General features: G+C 41.0%; 2 protein-coding genes across 4 annotated transcripts in view; one reads left to right on the top strand and one right to left on the bottom strand.

Moving 5' to 3' along the window:
- Nucleotides 1–277, bottom strand: part of MVK (mevalonate kinase) — a 28,166-nt gene extending 27,889 nt beyond the window's left edge. The window contains exon 1 of one of the 2 annotated variants that reach the window (XM_089684096.1): nucleotides 138–277. The gene's annotated coding sequence lies outside the window, so the exon portion shown is untranslated. The remainder of the gene's footprint in view (nucleotides 1–137) is intronic. The other variant, XM_089684095.1, reaches the window with a different exon arrangement.
- Nucleotides 278–464: 187 nt separating this feature from the next.
- Nucleotides 465–26,350, top strand: MMAB (metabolism of cobalamin associated B). 2 transcript variants are annotated; one of them, XM_089684094.1, is made up of 9 exons: nucleotides 465–586; nucleotides 6,936–6,997; nucleotides 7,082–7,175; nucleotides 8,219–8,276; nucleotides 11,108–11,180; nucleotides 18,034–18,131; nucleotides 20,987–21,047; nucleotides 21,412–21,471; nucleotides 24,125–26,350. In XM_089684094.1, exons 1-8 carry the CDS (start codon nucleotides 492–494, stop codon nucleotides 21,465–21,467), a joined length of 597 nt encoding a protein of 198 aa, XP_089540220.1. In that variant the 5' UTR covers nucleotides 465–491; the 3' UTR covers nucleotides 21,468–21,471; nucleotides 24,125–26,350. The 2 variants fall into 2 exon arrangements, with proteins under 2 accessions (XP_089540220.1, XP_089540219.1); XM_089684093.1 differs by having other exon boundaries at nucleotides 20,983–21,047.

Raw genomic sequence — 26,350 nt, 5'->3', positions numbered from 1 at the left:
ATTAGATGGTTTGGGTAACTCTAAAGGAAAATTGTACAATGTATGGCCAGCCTAAATATAAAACATGTCAAGCATTGCTAAGCACAGCATGTGCGGAGACTACAGGACGTGCCAAAGATAAAGGTTGTTATACGTACATAGACTGCACACCAGTGACAAGACACCAGCCACAGATCCTGCTGTCACTTCGGATTCCATATACTTCCAATGCGATCAATAAACTCCACGGTGTCCACACATTCCTACACCAATCAGCAGGCGCACAGCCCGACTTCTAACCAATCGGATTCAACAACTGCACTTCCGTACATTCCTCCAATAAACAGAGACCCCGCCTCATCTCTTCCTCCAACCAGAGATGACTTCGCCCTAACAGGCAGCGTCGCACGGGAACGTGTCCAATAAGTGTAGGTTGTGTGAAAATAGCCAGAGCGGGGGGACCAATCAGTCGTAGACTAGAGCATGAGGCGAGTGGTGGGCGTGCCGTAGTCATGGCGGCGGCTGTAGTGAGGTGGTCGTTATGGAGAGCGGTGCGCGGATTGGGGCAGAGCATTCGCCTGTATAATGAGAGTGGGGCTGAGGGCAGGTGAGAGGCGGCTGGGCTGATGTACACGGACTGTGGTGTTGTGGAGGGTCATATGTACAGCCAGTCCCAGGGAGTGAAATGCTCCTTTCCCGGCACGGCCAAGCTCCAATATACTGCCATGTTCTTACTGATCATGGGCTCCATTCACTAAACTTTACACATGGTTCAAGAAGGACTTCAACCACTTCAGCACCTAAAGAGTTACCCCCCTTCATGACCAGGCTAGTGTTTGCGATTCAGCGCTGCGTTACTCCTGTACATGGGATGTGGAAAAATCTTCTGAATGATGGAAAATGTAGGCCAAAAACGTCAGTTTAGCCGCGTTTGCATACTGCCTTTATGTGCGTCTGCGTTTAGAAGTGGCTTTTTAAAGCTCCAGTCCCCATAATCCAATTTTTTTTTAATTCCCCTGTGATTGTTCTTGTACATTTAAATTAGAATACTGTTAGAACAGTATTTGTGCTGGCTAGCTGAACCCCTTCATGCTGGCGCCTCCCGGCCCTTTAAGGGTTTCAGATGTCGGGAGGCAGAGTGGGGATTATGGTCATGTGACCGCTGTGACGGTGGTCACATGATCGGGAAAGAGGAGATCGAGACCTTTCTGTGAGTACTGGGCATGTGTGCTGGGAGCGTGCTCTCAGCACATATGTTTCTTTTTTAATAGAATGCAAATGTGCGGCCGCTCGGCGTCTAGGCCCAGACGCCGGGCGGCCGCACATTTGCGTTCGGCTGGCGTGGAGAGGTTAAAATCTTTAAAAATGTACCTGAGCTCAGACGCAGGCAGGTGGCCATTTATGATGTGAGCATCTGAAGCCCTCTTTTTCTGGGACTCGGTGCACCTGGCTACCCAGCATGCACCTCCCGATCTCGAGCCTGCGCAGTAATGACACTGTGCGGCACTTTGTGTTTAGTGCAGGTTGCCGTAGCAATGGCGGCGTCACGGAAGTACCCACCCTGTTGCTATGTCAACCTGTCAATCACATTACATTATTAGGCTTCTCAAAGACTCCTGGGATAGATGAGGCCGATATCCCAGGAGTCAATGGGAATCGCCTAATGACGTCATCACCTAGGCGGCCAGGACAGGAAGTGCCGCCCAAAGAATTATAATAAAGGTATTTAGAAACAAACAAAAAAATAATTTCCATTTTGCACTGTACTTTAGAGAGGCATTTGAAATATTTGAAGTTTAAAAAAAGACTGGAACTCCACTTTAAGCTAACCTCAGGAGATCTTCCCAAATGCCCAGAATGCACTGAAAACCAGTAATAAATTAACTATGTCAGACATTTTGAGAGGAATAGAGAGAGCAGAAGCAGAGCGAGCAGTATGTGTTGAGATGACCTGTCTTTTCTGGTTGTATTCACTATGGATCCCACCTGGAGCATAATGCAGCACGGTTTACCATTTTTTTTTTTCCTTCACGTGAAACCTGGAACTGACTGCACTGGTGTACCGGGTCCATTTGAATACATGGAAAACGCTTTGCATGCATTTCTGATGATGAAAAAAGGCTCTGGACAGCATCTAGACATGGAACAGTTAAAAAAACGCAGCTAGCCACATTTACAAGCGTTTGGCATTTGAACGCTGATAAAATCTACTCCTGAACACTAGTTTGGTGCATTAAAAAAAAACAACTGTAAACTCAACTGCCTGTAAACAACTGTGTGTACATGGACACATTAGGGCTAGTTCATGGGCTGGTAAAAAAAACGCAGAAAAGCTCCTGAACGTCAGTTTATCAGCTGTAGTGTACATGAGCCCTTACCTGACAATTTTCCCCCAAAAAAGTTGAGCTTTTGGTGGTATTTTATCAACTCTGGGGTTTTTTTTATTTTTTTTGTGCTACAAAACAAAACATTTTTTTCAATTTCTGCTATAAAACATACCCAATTAAAAATATAAAAATCTAATTAATAAATTTAGGCCAAAATGTATTCTGCTACATATTTTATGGATGGTTATTGGCGACTTATAGCGGGACTGAAATATTGAGGTTGACAGTCTGACACTGGCACTTTGTGGGAACCAGTCACACTTAATACAGTGATCAGTGCTAAAAATATACGCTGTCCTTGTACTAATGACACTGGCTGGGAAGGGTTAAACATTTAGGGCGATCAAAGGGGTTAACTGTGCCTAGCCAGTGTTTTTGTGTATACAGTGTGCTGATTTTACTTTGTAATCTGCTAGATTTTGTTTCCCTGCTTGTTTACATAGGCAGAGCTGTGTTCTGTCAGTGTCCTTGGAGATCAATAGGTGCTGGCACCTGTAGATTGGCTTCTGGTGTGTCTGATCACAGCAGAAGCGTAGCTCGCCCCTGGAGTAAATCTGCTGTAGCGCTGCCTTTAAAGTGATTTAAAGTAGAAGTCCAGTGAAAAAAAATCTAAGCCCAAACCTCCTCCCACCCCTTTTCTAAACCTATTCTACCTAGATTGTAAAAGGAAAGCTGTCTATACTTCCTTCTCTGATGCTGCTCTGGTCCAGTTGCATGATCTCTCCAGTGGCCGGCTTCAGTGAAGAGAGATCGCTGACAATGGCCGCAGAGCCTGTGTGATGATGTCATCCATAGGCTTACTATGGGGCATCCTTTGTTGGCTGTCCCTCTACACTGAAGCTGGTACTGGGAGCTAATCATGTTACCAGAACAGGGAAGTATACAGATCTTTTCTTTTACAGGGTAGATAGATTAGGCTTAGAATGGGGGTGGGAGCAAGTTTAAGTTTAGTTACAGTAGATTTTGCCTTGCCTTCCATTTTAAAGCCCTACTCTGGGAATTAGACAAAATCGGACCTTGTAATGGCATATGCCAGAATCAATGAACTCTGAACAGGATGTCATCCAGTCACAGCCAACCAAGATGGCCAAAGATCCCAAACCCGGAAAAAGACCAGATGATAATATTGACGCTAGTGAAAAAGTTTACGGACCTAAACTACGGAACTAAGCTCTCTTATCCTTTACAGCCAAGGAAACTGCCATCTTAGCCTCTTTTTGATCTGCAACTGTCTTAATGCTGCACATGTGATTAGCTATGACACCAGCGATTTGATGGTTTGTCAGTTGGGTCGAGAACACAAGCAATGGTGACCGTTATCCACCATATGCCTTGATTGTAACTGTTTAAGGAAACTGTTAAGTCCATGGGTTTATTTCCACTTTAGGTGTCTATTTTTAGCCCAGTGTCTAATTTTGAAATCTTAGCTGAAGACTTAACTGAAAATAACTGTCACTTTTTTTTTCTTTTTTTAAATGTAGTATCTTTACTTTGATGTTTTAGCTTTGTGTATTGAGCCTTCTACCTTTACTGCAGTTAAAGGGAACCGGTCACAAGTGAACTGCCATTGCTGATTGCATGAACGAAGACTGAATAAAACTGATACAGTTGTTTAAAAGAAGAACTGCAAATAAACTACACCCAGCAATGTAGATTAAACATATGTGTTGGTTTTTTTTCTTTTTTACTCCTGTATGACATGAAGGAATAAATATAGCTGAGAGAGAGTCATAATTTTAAACGTAATGCATATAAATGGTTAGGTAAATTAAAGTAGGGTTAAGCACATCAATTTAAAGTGGAACTTTAGGTAAAATCAAAAATGGGTAGACAGGAAGAATTTTTAATGCAGAAGAGACATGCTTTGCCTCTTCTGCATTAAAGCTACCTATCTGCCTGTCCACCCCTGGACATGGAGCCATGCAGGCGCAGCTCACTATACACATTTGGCAATGCCAAATTTGATGGAACTCCTGCATCATACCTGCCCAGCCAATGACAGCAGCCAGCATTTGGGACCTGGACGCCCAAAGATGTCAGTGGCCAGGCGGGGAGCTCCAGGACAGTGGATCGGAGGTAAGTATTGTTCCGCTTTAACAGTTTTCCCAAACAGTTATATTGCAGGTATACCATGAATAACTGTTACAGTTGCTTGTGCTCTCAACTGAGCTCTTAAGCAATCAAATGGCTGGCGTCATAATTGATCACGTGCAGCACCATGGCAACTGCAAATCAAACAGAAGCTAAGATGGCTATAAAGGATAGGAGGGTTTAGTTCAGTTAAGGTGGAGCTAAAGGCTACATATACTGTAAGTCTGCTTAAAACACCACTTCCACCCTCAACCTACCTATGCTATGTACTGCTGGTACAAAAAAGAATGTGTGTAAATACCTTCATTGTACCTACTTGCTACTGATGTGCTGCCTGATCTTTGTACATTTGCAGCCAAATTCAGAAAGAAAATTACTAATCTGGAGCAGAATGTATAAGAAGGAAGCACTTTCACCAAATGTGTATATTCTGTTCGTTCAGTAGTGCAAGTAAAGTCTACTTCTGTTTAAAACACTGCTCCTCCTGCTCCTACTTAACCTGTATACTGCTGGTAAAAAGATGTATGTCAGTTCACTCCGGTGCGTTCACGTGACGCACAAGCTTCAGTTCCCCTGTATCATGGAGCACTCAACAATAGATGCCATGCTGGCTTTTAGTTCCCATCTGTTGTTGGCACTACCTCCTTCCTCTCCCCAGCAGCAGCAACAGCTCCATGACAGAGGGGAGCTGGAGCTTTTGCATCTCGTAATCGCACCAGAGTGGATTGAAAATATTATACTGTATGTGGCAGTGGCCAAAAATGAAATGCTCCTTGGTTTGTGTATGTTGTAATTTTTATAACACGTATGTGATCTGTGTGCAGGCTGCAAGTAGTACATACAAAAGTACTAAAGTTTGAATTTTTTGTATTTTCTGGACATTGTAGTGTTGGTCCAAGCCTACATAAAAAAGAGCACACACGTTCCAATGGCACTCAGTTTAAAGAATGTAGTCCAGTCACTGGTGGTCACAAGTTCGACTTTTCTGCCTGATTTGCACAGAACTGCACAATTTAGGGATCCAGGCAATTGTGTTTCATGAATTGTGTGATGGGTTTTTCTTTTTCTTTTTTTTTTGCAGATTGGACGAGTTTACATAAATACATTTTGTTTTCTCTATAGCACCTCATTCTAACTCAGGGTGAATAAAGTCTACAGTGCTGTAGATGAAATACCTTGGTGGTTCAATCACCTACCTTATTCCATACCTTGTTTGTGCTTTTCCATTAGACAAGTACCTGATCAGATACATGCCTGCGTACATCAGTTTTCACACCATGGAACCTGAGGTTGGGCTATGCTAGCACCGATCCTGAATTGCCTAGTAGTCATTGAGTATATGTCTAAAGTAGCATAGGTAGCTGCAATGCTTGTTTTGCCTTTACTAGAGGACAGCTTTGTAAACTAGGATTATTTAAATCCACATAGTTAATCAGAATCACATTTTTCTATATAATTATTTACTTTAAAGCAGCAGGGTTGCTTCAATGCCCCCTCCCCATCTCACTACTCTTTCACTCCATTCAGCAAACATCATTTTCACTTGCGAGAATTAGTAGAAAGTGCCCGAGATAAGTTCTATCGCAACTGGTACTGTAGCCCATAGAAAGCAGACAGCTTATGTCTTAGATTTTTTTTCCATACAGTTTAAAAATGAAAATGTAAAATCTGATTGGCTGCACTCCAGTCGAGACAACGTTTGTTTTACTTTTTCTTAAAGTGTTGGTTAAACCTGTGAGTGCATTTTTTTATTAAAGGTGAGTTTACAATCAAGTTTACCTGTAGATACAATGAAAAGCTTAAACTGGCACTGTTTAGGAGATATTGGCAATGGCTGATGACATCACTCTCCCATGCACAGTGATGCTGTGCATTCACAGCTACACCGTATGCTGTGGAATGCAGAGCACCGTGCCAAGACCATGGCTGCCGTGCGCTTGCATTACAGCCTGACTATTTAAAAAGCCGGGGCCTGTGAACCCTGAAGGAAGACTGGGTGAAGATGGAAGCCTTTGCAGTGGTGACACTGTGCTGCTGGAGGGCTTTGTTTCTAAGGTACATTTGTCATAATGTGCTCAAATGCGGTGAATACTAGCACATTATGGCATAAACCTGAAGGGGGTCCAATTTTTTTTTTATTCGCTTAAGCTAGTTATTACCACTTTATTTACCCAGAATGATAGTGGATATGGGCATAAGGGGCATGTTTCCTTTCCTTCCTCTGTGGTAGCCTGGTGAATAGTCTAGCATTGTGAAATGAAGGTGGGGGCTAGTCCTCAGCTCTGTATAAGCTCTAACTAGAGAAGCTTGGGCTTCTTTGCCTCCCTTTTGTTTGCTGTCAAACAGGAGCAAAAGGAAAGGTGATTGTGTGCCACTGGAAAGGGGCATTGAATCATTATCCTTGCAGTGCGTATAGCTTACCTAGAGGGAGAGAGAAAAAAAAATGTCACGCTCATGCTAATTTTTTTTGTGTAACAGCTGTCAAATAGAAGCTACAGCAAAGAAGTTCCCAAGAATATACACAAAAACTGGAGATAAAGGTACTGATATTAGTGATGTAGGACAGGAACTGTTGCCTTTTAAATAAAGGCACAGATGATATAATAAACTGTATATTTCTCTAGGGTTCTCTAGCACTTACACAGGAGAAAGAAGACCTAAGGATGACTTGGTGTTTGAAGCACTGGGAGCTACTGATGAACTGAGCTCAGCTATTGGGTAAGTAGTGCTAATCTTATCCTTGTTTCCTTTATTTACATGTATGTAAAAAAAAAAAAAAATCTGAATTTTAACAGTATAAAGTGAACCACTACTTTTTCTGCATTCCAGTGCAATTTGCAGACCATTCAAATTAATGAACTTTAAAATCGCACTGCATGGGAATGGGGCGCGCATCCCTGCGTGAATCGGCCCTAAATGTATGCCTGTTAATGCTGTACAATTACAGGTGGTGGTTCTTGAAATACAGCAACAGGTGCATAAACAATTGATGTGCGTGACTCCATTCACTATGCACAAAGGGAACCTTTCCTGAGAAAAACATGGAAGCTGCCACTGCTGACTTCTCATTCAGTAAATTAGAAAAAGTGTTTCCAAATAAAATTATGAATTAATTAATTAAATAAATAAATAGCTTGGCCGTTAGACTGGCTGCTGTAAAACAAAAAGTTGTACACATGGGCTGACAGTTGGCCAGTTCCTGCTAAACTGGCTGATGTTCAGCCCGTGTGTACTGGGCTTTAAGCTGGCCATAAACTATTCAACCTGATTTATACAATTTGTCTAAGGCTGCATTCACAGGTAAGCATAGCAGAAGCGTGCATTTCTGCCCATGTTTTTGGAAACATGGAAAAAAATGAGACTTGCTTGCAGTGCCATTATTTCTTAATGGCACCGCAAATGCAGGTATCTCTTGCGCACAAAAACACAGGGAAAACACGCAATGCAAAACACGTTTGGTTCAGCGCCAAAAATTGGTATTTGAACAACTTTGCGTATTTGTCACACAATAAGGCCACCCATTCAAGTCAATGGGCTGTCACGCTGAAAAACACAAAACACGATGCGTCTCTACACTTGGATGTGAACATAGCCTTAGCTTTACCTAAACTGTATAATATAAGGATAAGCAATCAATTCAATATAATTTATATAGGCTCAAGAACACAAATTACTTTAATCATATCTCTCCATAGAGGCTTCAAGAGGCAGAGGTCATGGTGCTGGTCATTCTGTTCTCATTAGTTTCCTCTGCTTTCCAGACTGGCCAGAGAATTCTGTCTGGATGCTAATCTCCAGTTTGTGTCTGAACTTGAGAAGGTAATGCCTTATTATTGCACCTGTTCATATTTTAACTGTATACAGAGATCTGTTTGCCACCTAAATAATATGTAAACCTTATCATTAAACCTCATATAAGATCTAACATGTTATTGTAATTTCAAAAGCCATTCAGTCATTTTAAATCTACAGCTTTTTTTTTTTTAAATAAAACCTGGTGATCCTGCCATGTGGGTCCTTGTTCAGGTTCTAAGGGGTATTGGAAATATTGGCTGTTATGCAGTGCAGTGTGTCAATGGGCAGCTTGCTTCTGAATGTATAGTACAGAATAGTGTCTAGGGATGCATTGATGCCATTTCTTTTATCGGCGAGTACCGATACTTTACATCAAGTACTTGGCGATACTGATTACCGATACTTTGCAGCGCGATTTGCAATAATGGATGCAAATTGCATTGCAAAGGTTAGCATGCGATTTGAACAGGAGTTCAATTCCTGTCCAAATCACATGCGGTTTCCCCACTGCTGCTGTGTGAACCCAGGCTTGTCATAGCCTGAGTTCACACAGGAGCAGTACGCAAAAGCTTCCTGCAGGCATTCTATGCTGAGTGATAAGAGAGGAGAGAAAGCGGCGGGGATTTGAAATCCCTGCCACTTTCTTTCCTCTTCTTGCAGGGATGACTGTTCGGGCTAGAGGGCTATTGATTGGTCAGCAACGTCACATGGATGATGCTGACCAATCAGATGCCGACTAGCCTGTACCGTCATCGCTGCAGGGAGAGGAGTGGAAGCCGTGGGGATTTCAAATCCCCAGGCCTGTGAAGCAGCGTTCTCTCCTCTCCTTGCAGCGATAACAATTCGGGCTAGACAGCATCAGTGATGGTGCTGCTGACCAATCAAAAGTCCTCGAGCCTGAACTGTAATCCCTGCAAGGAGAAGAAAGAAAGCTTTCTCTCCTCTCCTACCACTGAGAATAATGGAGCATCTGCCTCCATAGTATACATTAACACAATTAACGCAAACGTCCATTAATTCAAATCGCACCACAAAGAATCAGTATCAGTGAGTACTTCACCGAAAGTATCGGTGCTCGTACTCGCCGATAAAAAAACGGCATCGGTGCATCCCTAGACATTATTCTGTACTCCTACTTCTGTACCTTTCGGCTGCCTTTAATACGGTTGACCACCCCTCCTGTGAATAAAAAAAAAAAAGCTTACTCCGTGACTGTGCTCCTTGTTAGTTTTCATCCTACCTATCCAACTACACCTTCAGTGTCCCTTACAATTCTACTTCCTCCTCTTCCTTTCTCCACCAGGGTCCCCCAAGATTCTGTTCTTGGACCTCTCCTATTCTCGATGTACACCTCCTCCCTGGGTCAACTGATAACCTCCCATGACTGTCAGTATCATTTCTACGCTGACAACACCAAAATCTATCTCTTTACCCCTCAGCTCACAGCATCAGCCTCCTCACACATCACTAACTTACTGACCGACATATCATTCTGGATGTCACACCACTTCCTCAAGCTCAAATCTATCCAAAACTGAGCTTTTAATATTCCTTTCTGCCGTGCCCCTTCCCCTGACTTCTCTGTCAAGATCAGTGGCACAACTATGTAACCATCAACCCATCCCCGCATGCCAGGGTGCTAGGTTTAATCCTTGACTTTGACCGATCCTTTTGCCCCCACAGCCAATCACTTTCCAAAGCTTGCCGTCTCAACCCCCGCACATCTCCAAAATACACCCCTTCCTACCCAATGACACCACAAAGCTCCTAATTCACTCCCAGGTTATTGCTCCTCGACTACTGCAAATCCCTCCTCGTAGGCTTACCTTTACATAGGCTATCCCCCCTCCAGTCCATCAAGAATGCCACTGCTAGGCTCATCCACCTTACCTGTCTGCCAACCTTCTCTGCCATTCCCTGCATTGGTTGCAACTCAACTAACAAATTAAATTAAAAATACCAACAATAACTTACAAGGCCATTCACAACTTGGCCCCCAGCAACATTTAAGAATAGGTTACAACACTAACCTATTCTTAAAATACCAACCAAATCGCTCTCCATTCCTCCCAAGATCTCTTGCTCTCTAGTTTCCTTGTCACCTCCTCCCATGCTTACCTCCAGGACCTCTGAGCCTCTCCCATCCTATGGAAATCCCTACCCCAATCTGTCCAATTATATCCTACTCTGTTTACTTTTAGGTGATCCCTGAAATATTTCTCTTCAGAGAAGCCTATCTTGCCTCCACCTAACAACTGTACATGTACTTTATCCATCAGTTCACCCCCCACAGCTTATTACCTTTTGTATCACATGGTGCTCCCCTTTTAGATTGCAAGTTCTAATGAGCAGGGCCCTCTGACTCCTCTTGTATTGAATTGTATTGTAACTGTACTGTTTGCCTTCACGTTATAAGTGCTGCGCAAACTGTTGGCGCTATATAAATCCTGTATAATAATAATAATAATACCCTATAGTGGTAATTATATCACCCTATGTTGGTTTTCTTTAACTGCAAGGAGGTCTGGGACCTGGTCATGCTCTATGGCAGAGGTGCCTGGGTCGGAATACTGGCTGAAAAAAATTTCAAATTCTTTTTACAAATCCTGTTAAGATCTGTGTATTTGGAACCAGGCCTGGTTCTGGTAGCAGGGGGAGGATGCAAAGGGGAAAACACAATAAGTGCACATTATCTTGAAGTGTGCTTATATTTTAATCAAGTCTTGAGTATTAAGTATTTTCGAACAGTATATTTTTATATCCCATCCCATTTTCTGAAAGTGAATAAATACAAGCTTGTTTGCAATTGTTCATAAATGTGTGCAGGAGTGATGATATGAAAAATATCCCCACAGATACAGTGCGTGCTGCAGGATGTTGGCTCAAACATTGCGACGCCTTTGTCCTCTGCCAGAGAAAGCCACAAAGGTAATGTTGGCATGCTTCATTTTAGGAATTCCCTTTTTTTTAAACTTTAAGTACAATTTGTAATCTGAAGGTTTTTTTACCGTCATTCATTCTATGTATGAAGGTAAAAAACCCTTGTGTGCAGCATTCCCCTAAAACGTACCTGAGCCACATCGCGATCCAGTGATGTGCATGACAGTCTCTGCTCTCCAGGACTCTCCCTCCTTATTGCCTAAGACAATAGCAGGAGCTGCTGTCAATCAGAGCCAGTGAGCCAATGAGGGGGGAGGGGACAGGGCCAAGTCACGGCTCTGTGTTTGAATGGACACACACAAGTTAGCCTCCTTGAGTACCCCATAGCAAGCTGCATGCTCTGGGGGCAGGAGGGAGGGGCCAAGAGCCCCGGCGGAGGACCCAAAAAGAGGAGGATGGGGGCTGCTCTGTGCAAAACCACTGCACAGAGCAGGTAAGAATGATGCGTTATTTTTTTAATTGCCTTTACTATCACTTTAACTTATATTTGTAAATTTTTTATGGGCATCACCTATTTCAAGTGTGGCTTCGGTTTTGTAGTAAACTGTATGATTGAAAGGCAGATAATAGGCAATAGGAATATTGTCTTTCTTCTTTTTAAGAGCCATGTCACGTTAGTGATATTATTGCAGACAGCAACTTGCAAGGCTATTTGTGATATTGTCCCTGCTCCCGTGGTGTCATTCCCTCAAATGGCCTAAATGCTGCAGAACATTATTTGCTTCCTCACTGGCAAAATCAGCAGATTCTTCTGTAGTGCAAACATAGGGCCAGGTGAATGCTTGCTTTACTGACAAGTTGCCAGCAACAGGATGATTAATGTGACATGACTCTAACTCTGCTAAATTATACAACCTTTAAACACTTTATAATAGATGCCATCATTATTAGCTTACTTGGTTAAAGAGAGTCAGAAATGGGCATAACAAAAAACCAACAACTCCAACTTGAACCCAGAATTATGAAGAGAGGTAACGTATATCATATTACAGTGGGGATCGAAAGTTTGGGCACCCCAGCTAAAAATTTGTATTAATGTGCATAAAGAAGCCAAGGAAAGATGGAAAAATCTCCAAAAGGCATTAAAATACAGATTAGACATTCTTATAATAAGTCAACAAAAGTTAGATTTTATTTCCATAATTTACACTTTCAAAATAACAGAAAACAAAAAAATGGCGTCTGCAAAAGTTTGGGCACCCTGCAGAATTTATAGCATGCACTGCCCCCTTTGGCAAGTATCACAGCTTGTAAACGCTTTTTGTAGCCAGCCAAGAGTCTTTCAATTCTTGTTTGAGGTATCTTTGCCCATTCTTCCTCACAAAAGTCTTCCAGTTCTTCGAGATTTCTGGGCTGTCTGTCGCGCACTGCTCTTTTAAGGTCTAGCCATAGATTTTCAATTATGTTGAGGTCAGGAGATTGTGAAGGCCATGGCAAAACCTTCAGTTTACGCCTCTTGATGTAATCCCCTGTGGATTTTGAGGTGTGTTTAGGATCATTATCCATTTGTAGAAGCCATCCTCTCTTTAACTTCAGCTTTTTCACAGATGGCATCAAGTTACCATCCAAAATTTGCTGAAATTTTATTGAATCCATTTTTCCTTCTACTCGTGAGATGTTCCCTGTGCCACTGGCTGCAACACAACCCCAAAGCATGATCGATCCAACCCCATGCATAACAGTTGGACAGAGGTTCTTTTCATTAAATTCTGTGCCCCTTCTTCTCCAAATGTACCTTTGCTCATTCCGGCCAAAAAAGTTCAATTTTAACCTCATCGGTCCACAGAACTTGTTTCCAAAATGCATCAGGCTTGTCTATATGTTCATTTGCAAAGTTCAAACGATGATTTTTGTGGTGAGGACGTAGAAGAGGTTTTCTTCTGATGACTCTTCCATGAAGACCATATTTGTACAAGTATCTCTTTATAGTGGAATAGTGTACCACAACTCCAGTGTCTGCCAGATCTTTCTGGAGGGATCGTGCAGTCAAATGTGGGTTTTGAATTGTTTTTCTCACAATCCTGCGAGCTGTTCTGTCTGATATTTTTCTTGGTCTTCCAGATCTTGCTTTAACTTCCACTGTTCCTGATGACTGCCATTTCTTAATTACATTCCAAACAGAGGATATTGACATCTGAGAACGCTTTGCTATCTTCTTATAGCCTTCTCCAGCTTTGTGAGCGTCAACTATTTTCAGTTGCAGTTTTCTAGACAACTGCTTAGAAGAACCCATGGTGCTGATTATTGGGGCAAGGTCAGATGAGTCTGGGCATTTAAAACCTTTGAGATTGACATCACCTGTCTTCCCAGACGATGATTGAGAACAATCCATGACACTGGCAGGTCTCAGCTTGGCAAAGGGGGCAGTACAAGATATTAACTCTGCAGGGTGCCCAAACTTTTGCAGACGCCATTTTTTTGTTTTCTGTTATTTTGAAAGTGTAAATGATGAAAATAAAATCTAACTTTTGTTGACATATATTATAAGAATGTCTAATCTGTAATTTGATGCCTTTTGAAGATTTTTCCATCTTTCCTTGGCTTCTTTATGCACATTAATACAAATTTTTAGCTGGGGTGCCCAAACTTTCGATCCCCACTGTATACTTGTTACTGCCTACGATTTCTTATAAGCATATAACTATGGCAGGTCTTGGGTAGTATGGTATCTAGAGAGTAACACAACACAAGAGAAGCTCTGCTCACTAAGCTATAACAGTCATTATTTGCCACAGTCATGTGTTTGAAAGCAATGGTTATTAAGGCAAATATGTGTTCTAGATTAGTGAATTGAGCCTTAAATCTCACATCACATTTTGTCTTCAGCTTCATCTTAAGGTGATTCTAAATCCTAAACATTTTTTTTCTTAATGCATTCCCTGATTAAGGAAAAAATGTTTAGTTAGCAGTATCACCCCCTTACCTGAGCATCCATCCTCCATCCAGCACTGTTCCCATCTGTAGCAGCTTTGTCTTCTCTCCTCGATCTCACAGCTTTGTTGAGGCAACAGCCATTGGCTCCCACTGCTGTCAGTCAAATCCTGTGACAAGAGAGTGGAGGGCAAGACCAAGTTGCACTATCTCTGTCTATGGATGCAGGCAGCATGGCTTGGGATCAAGCCCCCATAGCAAATAGTCTGCTAGGCAGGCACTCAGAAAGGGAGGAGCCGGGTGCAGCGGCAGGGGACCCAAGAAGAGAAGGTTTGGGGCCTCTTTGTGCAATTTCATTGAACAGAGCAGATGAGTGTAACATGCTTGTTATTTGAAGTGGTACTAAAGCCCTAAAACATAATATGTTGCAGCTTACCAATGATTAGATGTGGTGGCTGATATATTTATATATTTGGCTTTTTCCCTCTGTTTTTGCCTGGTAATCTGGCCAGTAACAAACCTCCAGTATTAGTGAGACACAACTCTGGATGAATAAACACAAGAGACACAGAAGACAGCAGCATTGTCAGTCTGGGGGGTGGGATGGAAGTGTTAAATGTATTGGCAGATTTGAATACAAATATAAAAAGGAAGCCAAACTCCAGCTCACACTTTAGAATCAGTTACAGCAAACCATTTTTTTCCTTTTGAGATAAAGGTTTTGCATGAATAAAAACTGATCATTGTATTCACCCCTGTTAGTGTTAAGTAGTTTGTCTCATCCATGTAAGCTGATGCATTATGCTGAAGAGCTTAAGCTTTTGAAAAACAACAGACTTGCTGACTGGATCACCAGATTAAATGAGAAAATTATCCTATCTAAGAATTGGTAATAAGCTGCAATATAATGTTTTGCATGCTTTTTGGGTTTAATACTGTTTAAAAAAAAATAAGACTTTACAGCATGTCACATATTTGCAGTATGTCTCTCCTTAACCTTCTAGGATCTCTGTGGCAATATGCAAAAAAGAATTGAAGCATCCAGAAATAAAGCAGACATTTAGAATAAGGCACTGAAAATTGTGACAATGCTTTTGTCATTGGAAGAACTAGAATCACTTTCTACCTTAAATAGCTTTCTTTAAAACATTCCATTAAGATGGATGTGATTAGCATGAGATTAATTGACATTCAGTTGTTTTCTGGTAGAATTGTTGTCTGAAAATGCAAGTATTGCTAGTTAACAATGAAATGTTTGCATAAAAATGCATGATCCATTGTTAACAAAAGATAGCTGAAAATTGTTCTTGACAGACTATAAGGCAAGCAGGAAAACTGTACATTTCCCATTAGATATCCCAACAGTAGATATTTGAACAACCCTATGGGCATAATATAAATGAGTAAAGTACAGGGGTTAGACAAAAAAAATGGAAACATGACATGATTTGCAGGTGTGAAAGTGATGACATGTTTTGCATTTGAAAGCGTAAGTGATATAACATTCTTTCCCTTCTGCTGTGTGATGAGATACCTAGCTAACAGGTGGGAAGCCTCTTGTCATTCACTGCATGCAATGCTAGTAATATGGAGTCATGTCAGAGCTTACTGAGCTTCAAAGAGAGCAAATTGTTGGTTCCCTGCTTAGCTGGTGACTCTGACTAAATTTGCCAACTTATTTGTCGCGAGGCACAGTATCAGAGGTTATGAAGGTATATAGTTACCTGAGAACGTTGTCTGATAAGCATAAATGCAGTCGACAGGGTCAACTGACCAAAAGAGTCAAAACAACATTGCGCAGGATTGTGGAATAAGAAAACAACTGCTGCAAAAGAGACTGCGGAGCACACTCTCAGTCCGATGAAGACTGATTCCTGGGAAGACTGAGATTGAGCTCTGCAGTCACTTTTGCAGCAGTTATTTTCTTATAGAATTGAGGGGAAATCTTCCAACTGGGACACTGGTTCTTGTGACAATCAAAAATTCCTTCACTTTGGAGGGATTTCTTCTCTTTTTGTGTTTTGGCTGTGGCATAGGAAGTGATGGGAAATCTCTCCAATAGGACACAGATAGCAAAAAATAAAAGTGACATGGGGTTATAATCTCCCTTACTCTCTCCGATATGGAAAGACACAGGCTTTGCCTTTAGTTCTAATTTGATGCATTACGTTATTGCTGAAGATAGACCATACAATACAGTAAAGGAAATAAGTATTTGATCCCCTGCTGATTTTGAATGTTTGCCCACTCACAAAGAAATGATCAGTCTAACAATCGAATAGTAGGTGTATTGTAACACTGAGAGACAGAATAGCAACACAAAATTCAAAAGAAATGCATGTCTAACAAATTATGCACTGATTTGCATGTTCATGAGGGAAATAAGTATTTGATCCCCTTCACAGAACATGATTTAGTACTTGGTGGCAAATCCCTTGTTGGCAATCACCGAGATCAGACGTTTCCTATAGTTGGCCACAAGGTTTGCACACATCCCAGGAGGGATTTTGGCCCACTCCTCTTGGCAGATCCTCTCCAAGTCATTAAGGTTTGGTGGCTGACGTTTGGCAACTCGAACTTTCAGCTCCTTTTACAGATTTTCAATCGGATTAAGGTCTGGAGACTGGCTAGGCCACTCCAGGACCTTAATGTGCTTCTTCTTGAGCCACTCCTTTGTTGCCTTGCTTGTGTGTTTTGGGTCATTGTCATGTTGGAACACCCATCCACGACCCATTTTCAATGCCTTGGCTGAGGGAAGAAGGTTCTCAAGCAAGATTTGACGGTACATAGCCCCTTACATTGTCCCTTTGATGTAGTGCAGTTGTCCTGTCCCCTTAGCAGAAAAACACCCCCAAAGCAGAATGTTTCCACCACCATATTTGACAGTTGGGATGGTGTTCTTGGGGTCATAGGCAGCATTCCTCATCCTCCAAACACGGCGAGTTGAGTTGATGCCAAAGAGCTCGATTTTGGTCTCATATGACCACAACCAATTGTTTTCTTGGTGACTGTGGTCCCAGCTGCCTGGAGATCATTGACAAGATCCTCACGTGTAGTTCTGGGATGATTCCTCACTGTTCCCATGATCACTGACCCTCCACGAGGTGAGATCTTACATGGTGCACCCGACCTAGGGAGACTGACAGTTGTTTTGTGTTTCTTCCATTTACGAATGATTGCACCAACTGTTGTCACCTTCTCACCAAGCTGCTTGGCGATAGTTTGGTAGCCCAGTCCAGCCTTGTGGAGATCTACAATCTTGTCCCTGACATCCTTGGACTGCTCTTTGGCCTTTGCCATGGTGGAGAGTTTGGAATCTGATTGTTTGATTGCTCCTGTGGATAGGTGTCTTTTATACAGGTAACAAAATGAGATTAGCAGCACTCCCTTTAAGAGACTGATTCTAATCTCAGCTTGCTACCTCTATGAAAGATACATGGTAGCCAGAAATCCTGCTGAATGATAGAGGATCAAATACTTATTTCCCTCATGAACATGCAAATCAGTGCATAATTTGTTAGACATGCATATCTTGTGAATTTTTTGTTGCTATTCTGTCTCTCAGTGTTACATTACATCTACCATTCGATTTTTAGACTGATCGTTTCTTTGTGAGTGGGCAAACATTCAAAATCAGCAGGGGATCAAATACTTATTTCCTGCACTGTATATACTTTATACTGCAGATGTGACTGTTGCTAAAATATTTCTGCAGTATTAAACAGTTATGAGTCAAATGACTTTCATTCAGAAAGTTCTTTAATTTAGCATGTCTTTAACCTGTTCTGATGTTCTGCATGTGCTACTATTTTTAGAATTTATGTTGCAGTTTTGTTTGTGTCATTTATCTCTGTTGCACTATTGTAATTCATGTAGCTGGAAAATGTGTATGCTTTGTTTGTCATTTATGTAACTTGACATTTACTATAATTTAGTTATAGTTTTATATTGATTTCTTTTGTTTCTATAGTCCGAACATCATTTAGTGCTGATCCTGCCCAGGAACTTGAGCAGTGGATTGATAAATACTCTGCACAGCTTCCCCCCCTGACCAACTTCATTCTTCCCGTATGTATTTTAAATAAAAACAAAGTACCATACAGTGGAATTTTTTTTATTCACATAGCTGGAAGTTAAAGACCTAAAGCTGACTCCTCCTGCTTGAGAGCCTGTTCACAGTACCTTCATTTTCTATGGACAGGGAGCTGATATTTTATTTCTGACATGGAGCCCATTTTATTCAGATATAATGGTGCTCTGTGATCTTCATGATATCTGAACACCCAGTTTTTTTGGCCTGATGGAAAATATCCATTCAACCTGGATTGTCCTTACCTTTTACTGACTGACAAGAGCAAAACTAGCGCTTCATTGAAAGTGTGTGTCCCTTCTGGTTATTAGTCAGCTAGAGAGTTATTGCAGTGAGTTCTAGCAGTTTTGAGCCCAAACTTACTGCCCTTATGATGTCCTCTGTCAAACATTTGCTAGTACTCCTGACCTGCTATGGGTTGAGTGGTGGGGAGTGTGGTCTTCTCCACCGAGGCCCATTTAAAATGAGAACTAACGGATTACCTTTTCAATTTAGCTATTTTTAACACATCATTGGGCTTGATATTTCTTTGTAGTTTGTATGATGCTGGAAAGTGCCACATCTGCAATTGACTAGAAATTCCAAAATGAAAACCGAGATCTTTAACTTTTAATACACCACACAAGTCATTAATAAAATATGTGATATATCCCCAGTTGTAGATCTGCCACAAGATAATACAGTGTCTTAACACCCTTGTTACATCACCCAACACTAAACTAAAATTGTGTGTGTATGTATGTATGTGTGTGTGTGTATATATATATATATATATATATATATATATATATATATATATATATATTCATATACATACTCGCACATGTATGTACAATTTCCTTCAGATTTTCTAGAACTATGGAAGAGGAGGACCCACCTACCTGCCCATTCAATCTGTGTTTAATCAAGCAGGCTCTTGCACTACATTGTTGATGGTAGATCTAAAGGAGATTGTATATTCAGATTGTGTAGTGTATGTGAACTTTACAGAACCCAGAACACAATTCTTCTGTTTTCAATACTACAGCTCTATCCACAGAGGCTGTTATCTGTTCACTCAGTACACTCTGTCAAATGAATGATCTATGCAAGATTAAAGTTAAGGTAGAAAAATGAAAATCGATGTCTGTGTATTTAGTGAGAACAGTGATCACTGATTGATTGCTTTTCATTAAATATTTGTGCACCTGAAAGTGGATGGGAGGGTAGATGATGCAGGGTATATGCTAATGAGGTCAGCTGGTCAACTCCTTCCTGTGTCATGATCTAAAGTCTCTGCAGGAAATAACACAGGAGTAATAGATAAGAATTTGACAGCCATCTGTACACTGACATAAAGGTGGATAGAAAAAATGGAAAGCTTTTGAATTTTTGCAAAAGTACATTAATGCTATATTGATACATAGGGGAGCTGGAATTTTGTAAAAAAACGTAAACAAAGGTGAACTCATCCTTTAACTTGAAATAGTTTGTGATGTCATCAGCCCGCCTCTCCGCCTTAGCCAATCGATAGTCATAGAATACAAAGCTTCACCTGAAATACGAAAAGACTCAAATTGTGTCCTGGGAGTGGGGCGGGATGGTCTGGTAACGCTGCCAGAACACAGCCCTTTTATAGTGTATTTAGCTGAGACTAAATACATTTACATAGCGCTGCTAGCCGCTGCAACTGTTAGTGAAGTAAATGGTTAGTTTGGAACAAAGTGGTCTAAATTAAACCCGGCGATCAGATTTAAGGGGAAGCAGTTGGTTATAGAACCTATGATGGATCATACCAAAAAGCAGAAGAGTTTACATATTTATATACATATACACTGGCAAATTATTTGACTTAACATGGTTTCCTTGAATTATTCCAAAAGACGCTACAGTGCTAATACAGAATTTTAAACCACTTTTCTACTGGGGCTATTTTTTAATGTTAAAATATGCATTTTTTGCTAGAAAATTACTAAAGCAGTGTCAGTTTTCTATGGTGCATTATATTCGCACAAGTGATTATCAAAGCATATATTTTTTAGAACAAATACACTAAAATGAATATTAGTACACACAAGCACAATGTAATAACCACTTATTGGTAAAATTATAAAATGGGGTTGCTTCCAAACGATAACAAACATGTCAAGCCAGTGAAATAGCAAAAAAAAACAACAGTACGCAAAATTGTCTATAAGTGCCACTTTAAAAACCTTTACAGGTTATCAATTTAGAGTTAATCTTGAATTATGACCCTAGAAATAATGCGCTCACTCGCATATTTGCGGTGATACCTCAAGTGGGGTGCAATTGCTGTTTACATACACATTTGCATTTGATGGGGGTGCTTTTGTGTTTTTTTTCCTCTTAATAGACACTCAAGTCCACTCTGCCCTCCACTGCAGCTAATCAATGACAGCTCAAAACCTGGAAGTGACTGAATGTTAATTGCTTCTGGGTTCATTCATCACAGAGGAGATCTCCTGCACACCGTTTCACAGTGGATGAGGCCGCTGCAGGAACAGCGGAGCATGAGAACCATGGTGGGGGCAGTGGCACCTTCTTTGTAGTGTAAACCGAGAACCTCCCAGGTCACTTTTACATGAAAACTGATTACTGGCTTAAAAAAAAACAATACCAGGCTCATGGGTGAAGCAGCAGCTATTGAGTTTGTTTTAACCTTGAATCCGAGGACGTTTATAAATGTACCTTGGTAGACAAGGGGTTAAATAAACAACACTGTTCATATGTCTGTTTAGCTACTATATGAAATACTACAGAAAGGGGTGTGCTTAAAATGTTAAAATACATAAAAACAATGGGTATTAACATGTTTCCCTTTTTCTCTAGTCAGGAGGTAAAGCTAGTGCATCTTTGCATGTGGCCAGAGCTGTATGCCGAAGAGCTGAGAGAATGTAAGTTCCTCCCACATCTGAAACCATTACTGAGAGAATTATAGGGGGTGTCATTGCCTTCTAAAAATGCTAGCTGCCTGGCTATCCTTGCCTTCAATACTTTCTGAACCACTGACCCTGAACAAGCATGCAACAAGTCAGTTCCCAGTGAAATCATAATACATGTTGTGTATACGGATTCCATGAGTACTGAAGGCATTAGATTAGTATTGCAGCTAGATAGTTGACATTTTCAGAAGGAACGGTCCGCAATGGCATCTACCTTGTTTCTTTCACTACAATTTGAATGGTTCCAATAATATAGCCAATGTTAAAATTGTTTTGTTTTTTTCAAAAACAGTAAAAAATGTCATATTTATTTCAGCACATTCAAATTGCTGCACAATGGAGAAGCAGATCCAAACATTGGAAAATACTTAAACAGGTAAAGGAGTTCAAACTGAATGGCTCCCATGAGATGGATCGCATGTGTCCTTATTGACTTTTGTACATTAAAGTGGAACTGTAGTCAGAAAATTAAGTCCTGCTAGATCACTTCAGGCTGGCCCCTTTTGCAGGCATATCTATGTAAAACATTAAAAATAAGTGTCTATACTGTTCAAAATCCAGTAATACACTGTCTCACCCTGCTTAGTTGCTTTCATTTTTAGGCACTGTGACGAATTTGTAGAGGCCGATCTGCTGGCAGCCTAAAGGTTTACTTCTGCTCAGGGGGTCTGGACTTCAGCAAAATAGCAGCCTCCAACAAGAAATAACAGGAGCAATGCTGGAAGCAATTTACAGCATGTACGAATTTTAGTAGAATTGTGAAATGTATGTTTCTTGCTAAAGAATATTTTTTATCAAGTTGTTACGGATAAAGTTCCACTTTAAGGAAACCAGTCCTGCTGGATTCTCATTCATACCCGTGGTAGATTCCACATGTCCTGTTTTTGGTTTTTTTTTAGCAATAGGGAAGTCTGTGTTTTTATTGTCTATTTCTAGCTTCAGTACAAGGGAGTGGTCAGGCACGACTCAAAGGCTAACTGTGCCATTATCCTGGAGCCTATTTTTAAATTATGGAGAAATAAATTATTGGTGAATTTGCACACACTGTTTTATCTCTTATTCTAGAGAATTAAAAAAGAAAAGGAATCTAATTGGTCACACACTTTTAGTCTACATAAATTCTACGAAATGGAAAGCCTGGTGTGTCTGTGTGAAAATACCTCTTTGTTTGAAACATAAGTGCATTTGATCAGAAAATGCTGAATACATACATTTTAACTGGAGTATCAGACAGACCTATTTTTGAACCATCTAATATTTCAGAGCCTAACCCCAGCCAAAGCGTTTAATTTTTTAATAGAGTAGGGAAGGGTTAGAGCCTTTGTTTTTCCCCACTTCATCCTAAGCTAAAAACAAATTGAGCATTAGGCTTTAGTTTAGCGAAAGAATGTCTTTATAAAAGGGTATAGGGCAGTGTAATACAGGAGTCAGTTCAAAATCACAACAGTTTCTTTTTTTATTGAAAAAAAAAGCAGCATCAGTGGCAGCCCTAGGTCTCAGTGAAGCACAAGTGGGGTTCCTATTCCACCTTTTCTTAAAAAAATAATAAATGTAGACAAAATCATTTGAAAAAATGTGTTTATTTTTCGCATTGGACTGCGGGTGCAATGCTCTGGCTGCGTTAGACTATACCCTCTTCCACAGGTCCATACTGATGTTCTAGCCATCAGGTAAAGAGCTAGAGATAGTATCAGTGGAGCAGAAGTGCAGTGACTGTCCTGTGGCTCATTGATACTTACTCCAGCCCTCTAACTGAAGTTCTATGTGGCTGAAGGAATAGTCTGCAGGAATCAGAGCATTGCACCTGCAATCCACTAATTGTGGTTTCAATGCTTTGCAGGCACCAATGGAAAATAAATAAAATGCACTTTTTTATTAATCAATTTGACTGCATTTATTATTTTTTTTTGCAAATGGTGAACTTAGCCTTAAAAGCATACGTAAAGTCAAAAACCTTTTTTCTATTCCTGTGTTGTTGGAGAGTTGTCCTCCCTGTCTGGACAGCAGGACAGGAAGTTAAGATAAATGTGTCTCAAATGCCTGGTACACACATTCAGTTTTTTTTTCTTCTGAGAATACTCAGACTGGCTTCTGTCAGAAGGACAGCTGTACACATGGTCTGAATGTTGGCCGGTTCAGCAGGACCATGTGTACCCAGCTTAGTGGAGCCCTGGATAGCAGTAAAAACCTGACTGATCGATTACATTCAAAACTAAGTGAAAAGGTTTGTCTGGGCGCTTTAAACTTCCTCCTGCCCACCATATAAGGAAATGATCGGTGGGCAGCAGCTCTCTCATTCTGGGAGGGAGTCATATGACATCCTCTCACTCTAACTGTGCATGCATGCCACTGGGGGCGCACTGGGACACAGTAGATCACCAATCACAGTAAAGAGCCGATGACACAGGCTCTGTCATGTAATCAGCTTATGTCCAATCACAGGTGATCGCATGTAAACAGGTAATGCCGGTTATCAGCAGTCCTCTCTTCACGCTGACGGCACGTGAGGAGAGGAGAGCCGGTAAGCGGCTTTCCTCAGAGGGGGCATATACACTGATCATCAGGGCACTGATGATCAGTGTAGCCCCATCAATGCCACATATCAGAGCTGCCTTTCAGTGCCCATCAGTGATGCCTGTCAATGTCCATCACTGCAGCCTCATTAGCGCACATCAATGAAGGAGAAAAATTTCTTAACAAAATTTTATAACAGAAACTAAGAACCTTTTTTTTTTTTCTTTCAGAATTTTCAGTCTTTTTTAGTTTGTTTAGCAAAAATAAAAAAACCCAGTTGTGATTAAATAGCACCAAAAGAAAGCTCTATATGTCTCAAAAAAAAAAAAAATTTTATTTGGGTGCAGTGGTGCGACAGCAATGAAAGCTGAAAATTTCCTGGGCAGGAAAGCAGTAAAAGTGCCCGGTAGACAAGTGGTTAAGGAAAGTTGCCGAATATGGAAAAGAGTAATATCATCTGTTAGTCTTTCTAATAACTGCTACACTTTAGATGGTAATATAATTTTTTCTTGCAGATTGAGTGATTACCTCTTCACATTGGCAAGATATGCAGCAAAAGCTGAAGGAAGACCTGAGACAATATATACAAGAATGCAACCATAACAATTCGGCTTTTCTATGGGTTTTGTTCTATCTGGAAGTCTGCTATGGTTTGCGTATTTTCTGCAGAGAAAAAGCCATTTTGATGGGTTATAGGCCCAGCTATCCTGACAAGATGGACTTTAACATCTTTAGAACTAAGGAAGTTTGATATTCATTGATATATCAAATCTGGATATGAGTAAAATTTTCAAAACTATGAGTAATACTGAATAGTGTGCATTAAATAGGGCAATGATGAAAAATGCTGCTGGAGCCTCCCTGAAGTACTCTATCGTTTGGGGTATGAGGAGAGTAAACATACCCTTTCCCACATCCCCTAATGCAGTGCTCTGTGCCTGAATAACCAGCTTAGAAAAGGTTTGTGATAATGTTGCAGCTACTGTATGATGCCTGCTATGTACTATCACTTAACGCTCTAAGATTTTTTTTTTTTCTTCCATGTAGTATTCATATGTGTAGAGCCATACTATTTCAAACACTTTTCCAAGAGCTATGTACTTAGTGCTCCATGTCAAAAAGAATGTCAAGTTACATAGTGGGGTTTATTTACTAAAGCTAGAGTGTGAAAAATCAGGCTCACTTCAGCATAGAAACCAATCAGCTTCTAGGTTTGCCAAAGCTTAACTGAACAAGCTGGGGTTAGAACAGGGGTGGGCAAACTTTTTGACTTGAGGGCCGCAATGGGTTCATATATTGGGCCGGACCAAGAGTAGATGAATGATGTGTATATGCCATCCATAGTAAGCATAGTAATTAATCCCCCATATAGTAATTCGTCCCCCCTGTGTCAATTCACTTACCTTTGCTCCGCACGTTCCTCTCGCCGTGTTCCCGCGCCGTTCCGGTGTAGCATGAAAATCTGTCTCCTATGAGGATCTGTCACCCGCGACGTATCTGCGCATGTGCCAGTTTCAGGCATTAGCAGCCGATCGGCGATCTTCGGTACATGCGCAGATACGTCGAGGGGGACAGATCCTCATAGGAGACAGATTTTCATGCTACACCAGTCTTCAGGGCGGACTGTGAGAGGAGCCTAGCTCCCCTCAAGTTCGTCACGCTGCCCCGCCTACACACATCCTGACAGTATCACGCTCCGCGGGCCGGATTAAAAGGTCCGCCGGGCCGGATTAAAAGGTCCGCCGGGCCGTATACGGCCCGCAGTTTGCCCATTGCTGGGTTAGAAGCTGATTGGTTTCTGTGCAGATGTGAGCCTGATTTTGCACACTCCAACTTTAGTAAATAAATCCCAATGTGTCCAGTCTAACAATACTTTCAGTGTGTATGTACTTTATGATGCAGGCGTTTTATTTTTGTATCATGAAAGTCTACTGAACCTGGATGTGCTCTGTAGGAAAGGGCCTCAAATACTGTCTGAAGTGGGGCTAAGCCTTAGCTTACATGACACAATGCCTAGGCCTCAGTTTACAGTGCTCTTGGGACCCATGAGCTCGCTATCAAAAGGTACCTAATGCCTGCACTGCAGTAGTATTGTTAATTTGGACACACAGGGATGTATTTGACAGGTTTAACAGTCACATGTGACATATTTCTACTGAGTACCAAGCCTTCCTTTCTTCATGTTTTGTATATTTTTGTTTGTATATTTATTTACTATTCTGTATAAATGTATTGAAAAAGTAAACACTAAGAAATTGCAACTTGCTTGTTCAAATTCTCAAAACGGTAGTAGTGCACTTCCTTCAGAATTGAAATCATGTGCTGCCTTGCACTTTCTAATTAAAGGTAATTACATTGCTCAGAGCATCCCAAGTGGTATCTCACCTGTAAACACATTTCAAAACAAATATAAAAAGGGAAGTTTTATAATAGACATAAACCCTAAATGGATTATTTAGTTTGTTCCAAACAGGCTTCCTGGTTATGACAGTGAAATATGCCTGTGCACGGTGTGTTGGCAATCCAAATGACCATGCAATAATGATGCAGAGGCATAATTGGAAGACAGTTGTCACCCTATAACAGGAAATGTCTGAATAATGACCTTCGTGGCAGGATCACCATATATTGTTTTAACAAACCAGATATGAGCGTTTCATGACTTTCATTCCAGTTTGATTTGAGACATTAAGAATGTGTTTATGCAATTGGGATACTGATAAATAAAGCATAATACCAGC

Source organism: Staurois parvus, unplaced genomic scaffold (assembly GCF_062004578.1).
Source record: "Staurois parvus isolate SC_StPar_1 unplaced genomic scaffold, SC_StPar_1.0 ptg000336l, whole genome shotgun sequence".
Lineage (NCBI taxonomy): Eukaryota > Metazoa > Chordata > Amphibia > Anura > Ranidae > Staurois > Staurois parvus.
This window is presented reverse-complemented; position numbering and strand designations above follow the sequence as displayed.

Excerpts from the sequence above, each read along its gene's own strand:
- MMAB (XM_089684093.1), top strand. The coding sequence starts at position 492 with ATGGCGGCGGCTGTAGTGAGGTGGTCGTTATGGAGAGCGGTGCGCGGA. Across the intron at positions 7,176-8,218 it reads GAACTGAGCTCAGCTATTGG|ACTGGCCAGAGAATTCTGTC; the intron begins GTAAGTAGTGCT and ends TCTGCTTTCCAG. Across the intron at positions 21,048-21,411 it reads TGCCGAAGAGCTGAGAGAAT|CACATTCAAATTGCTGCACA; the intron begins GTAAGTTCCTCC and ends TATTTATTTCAG.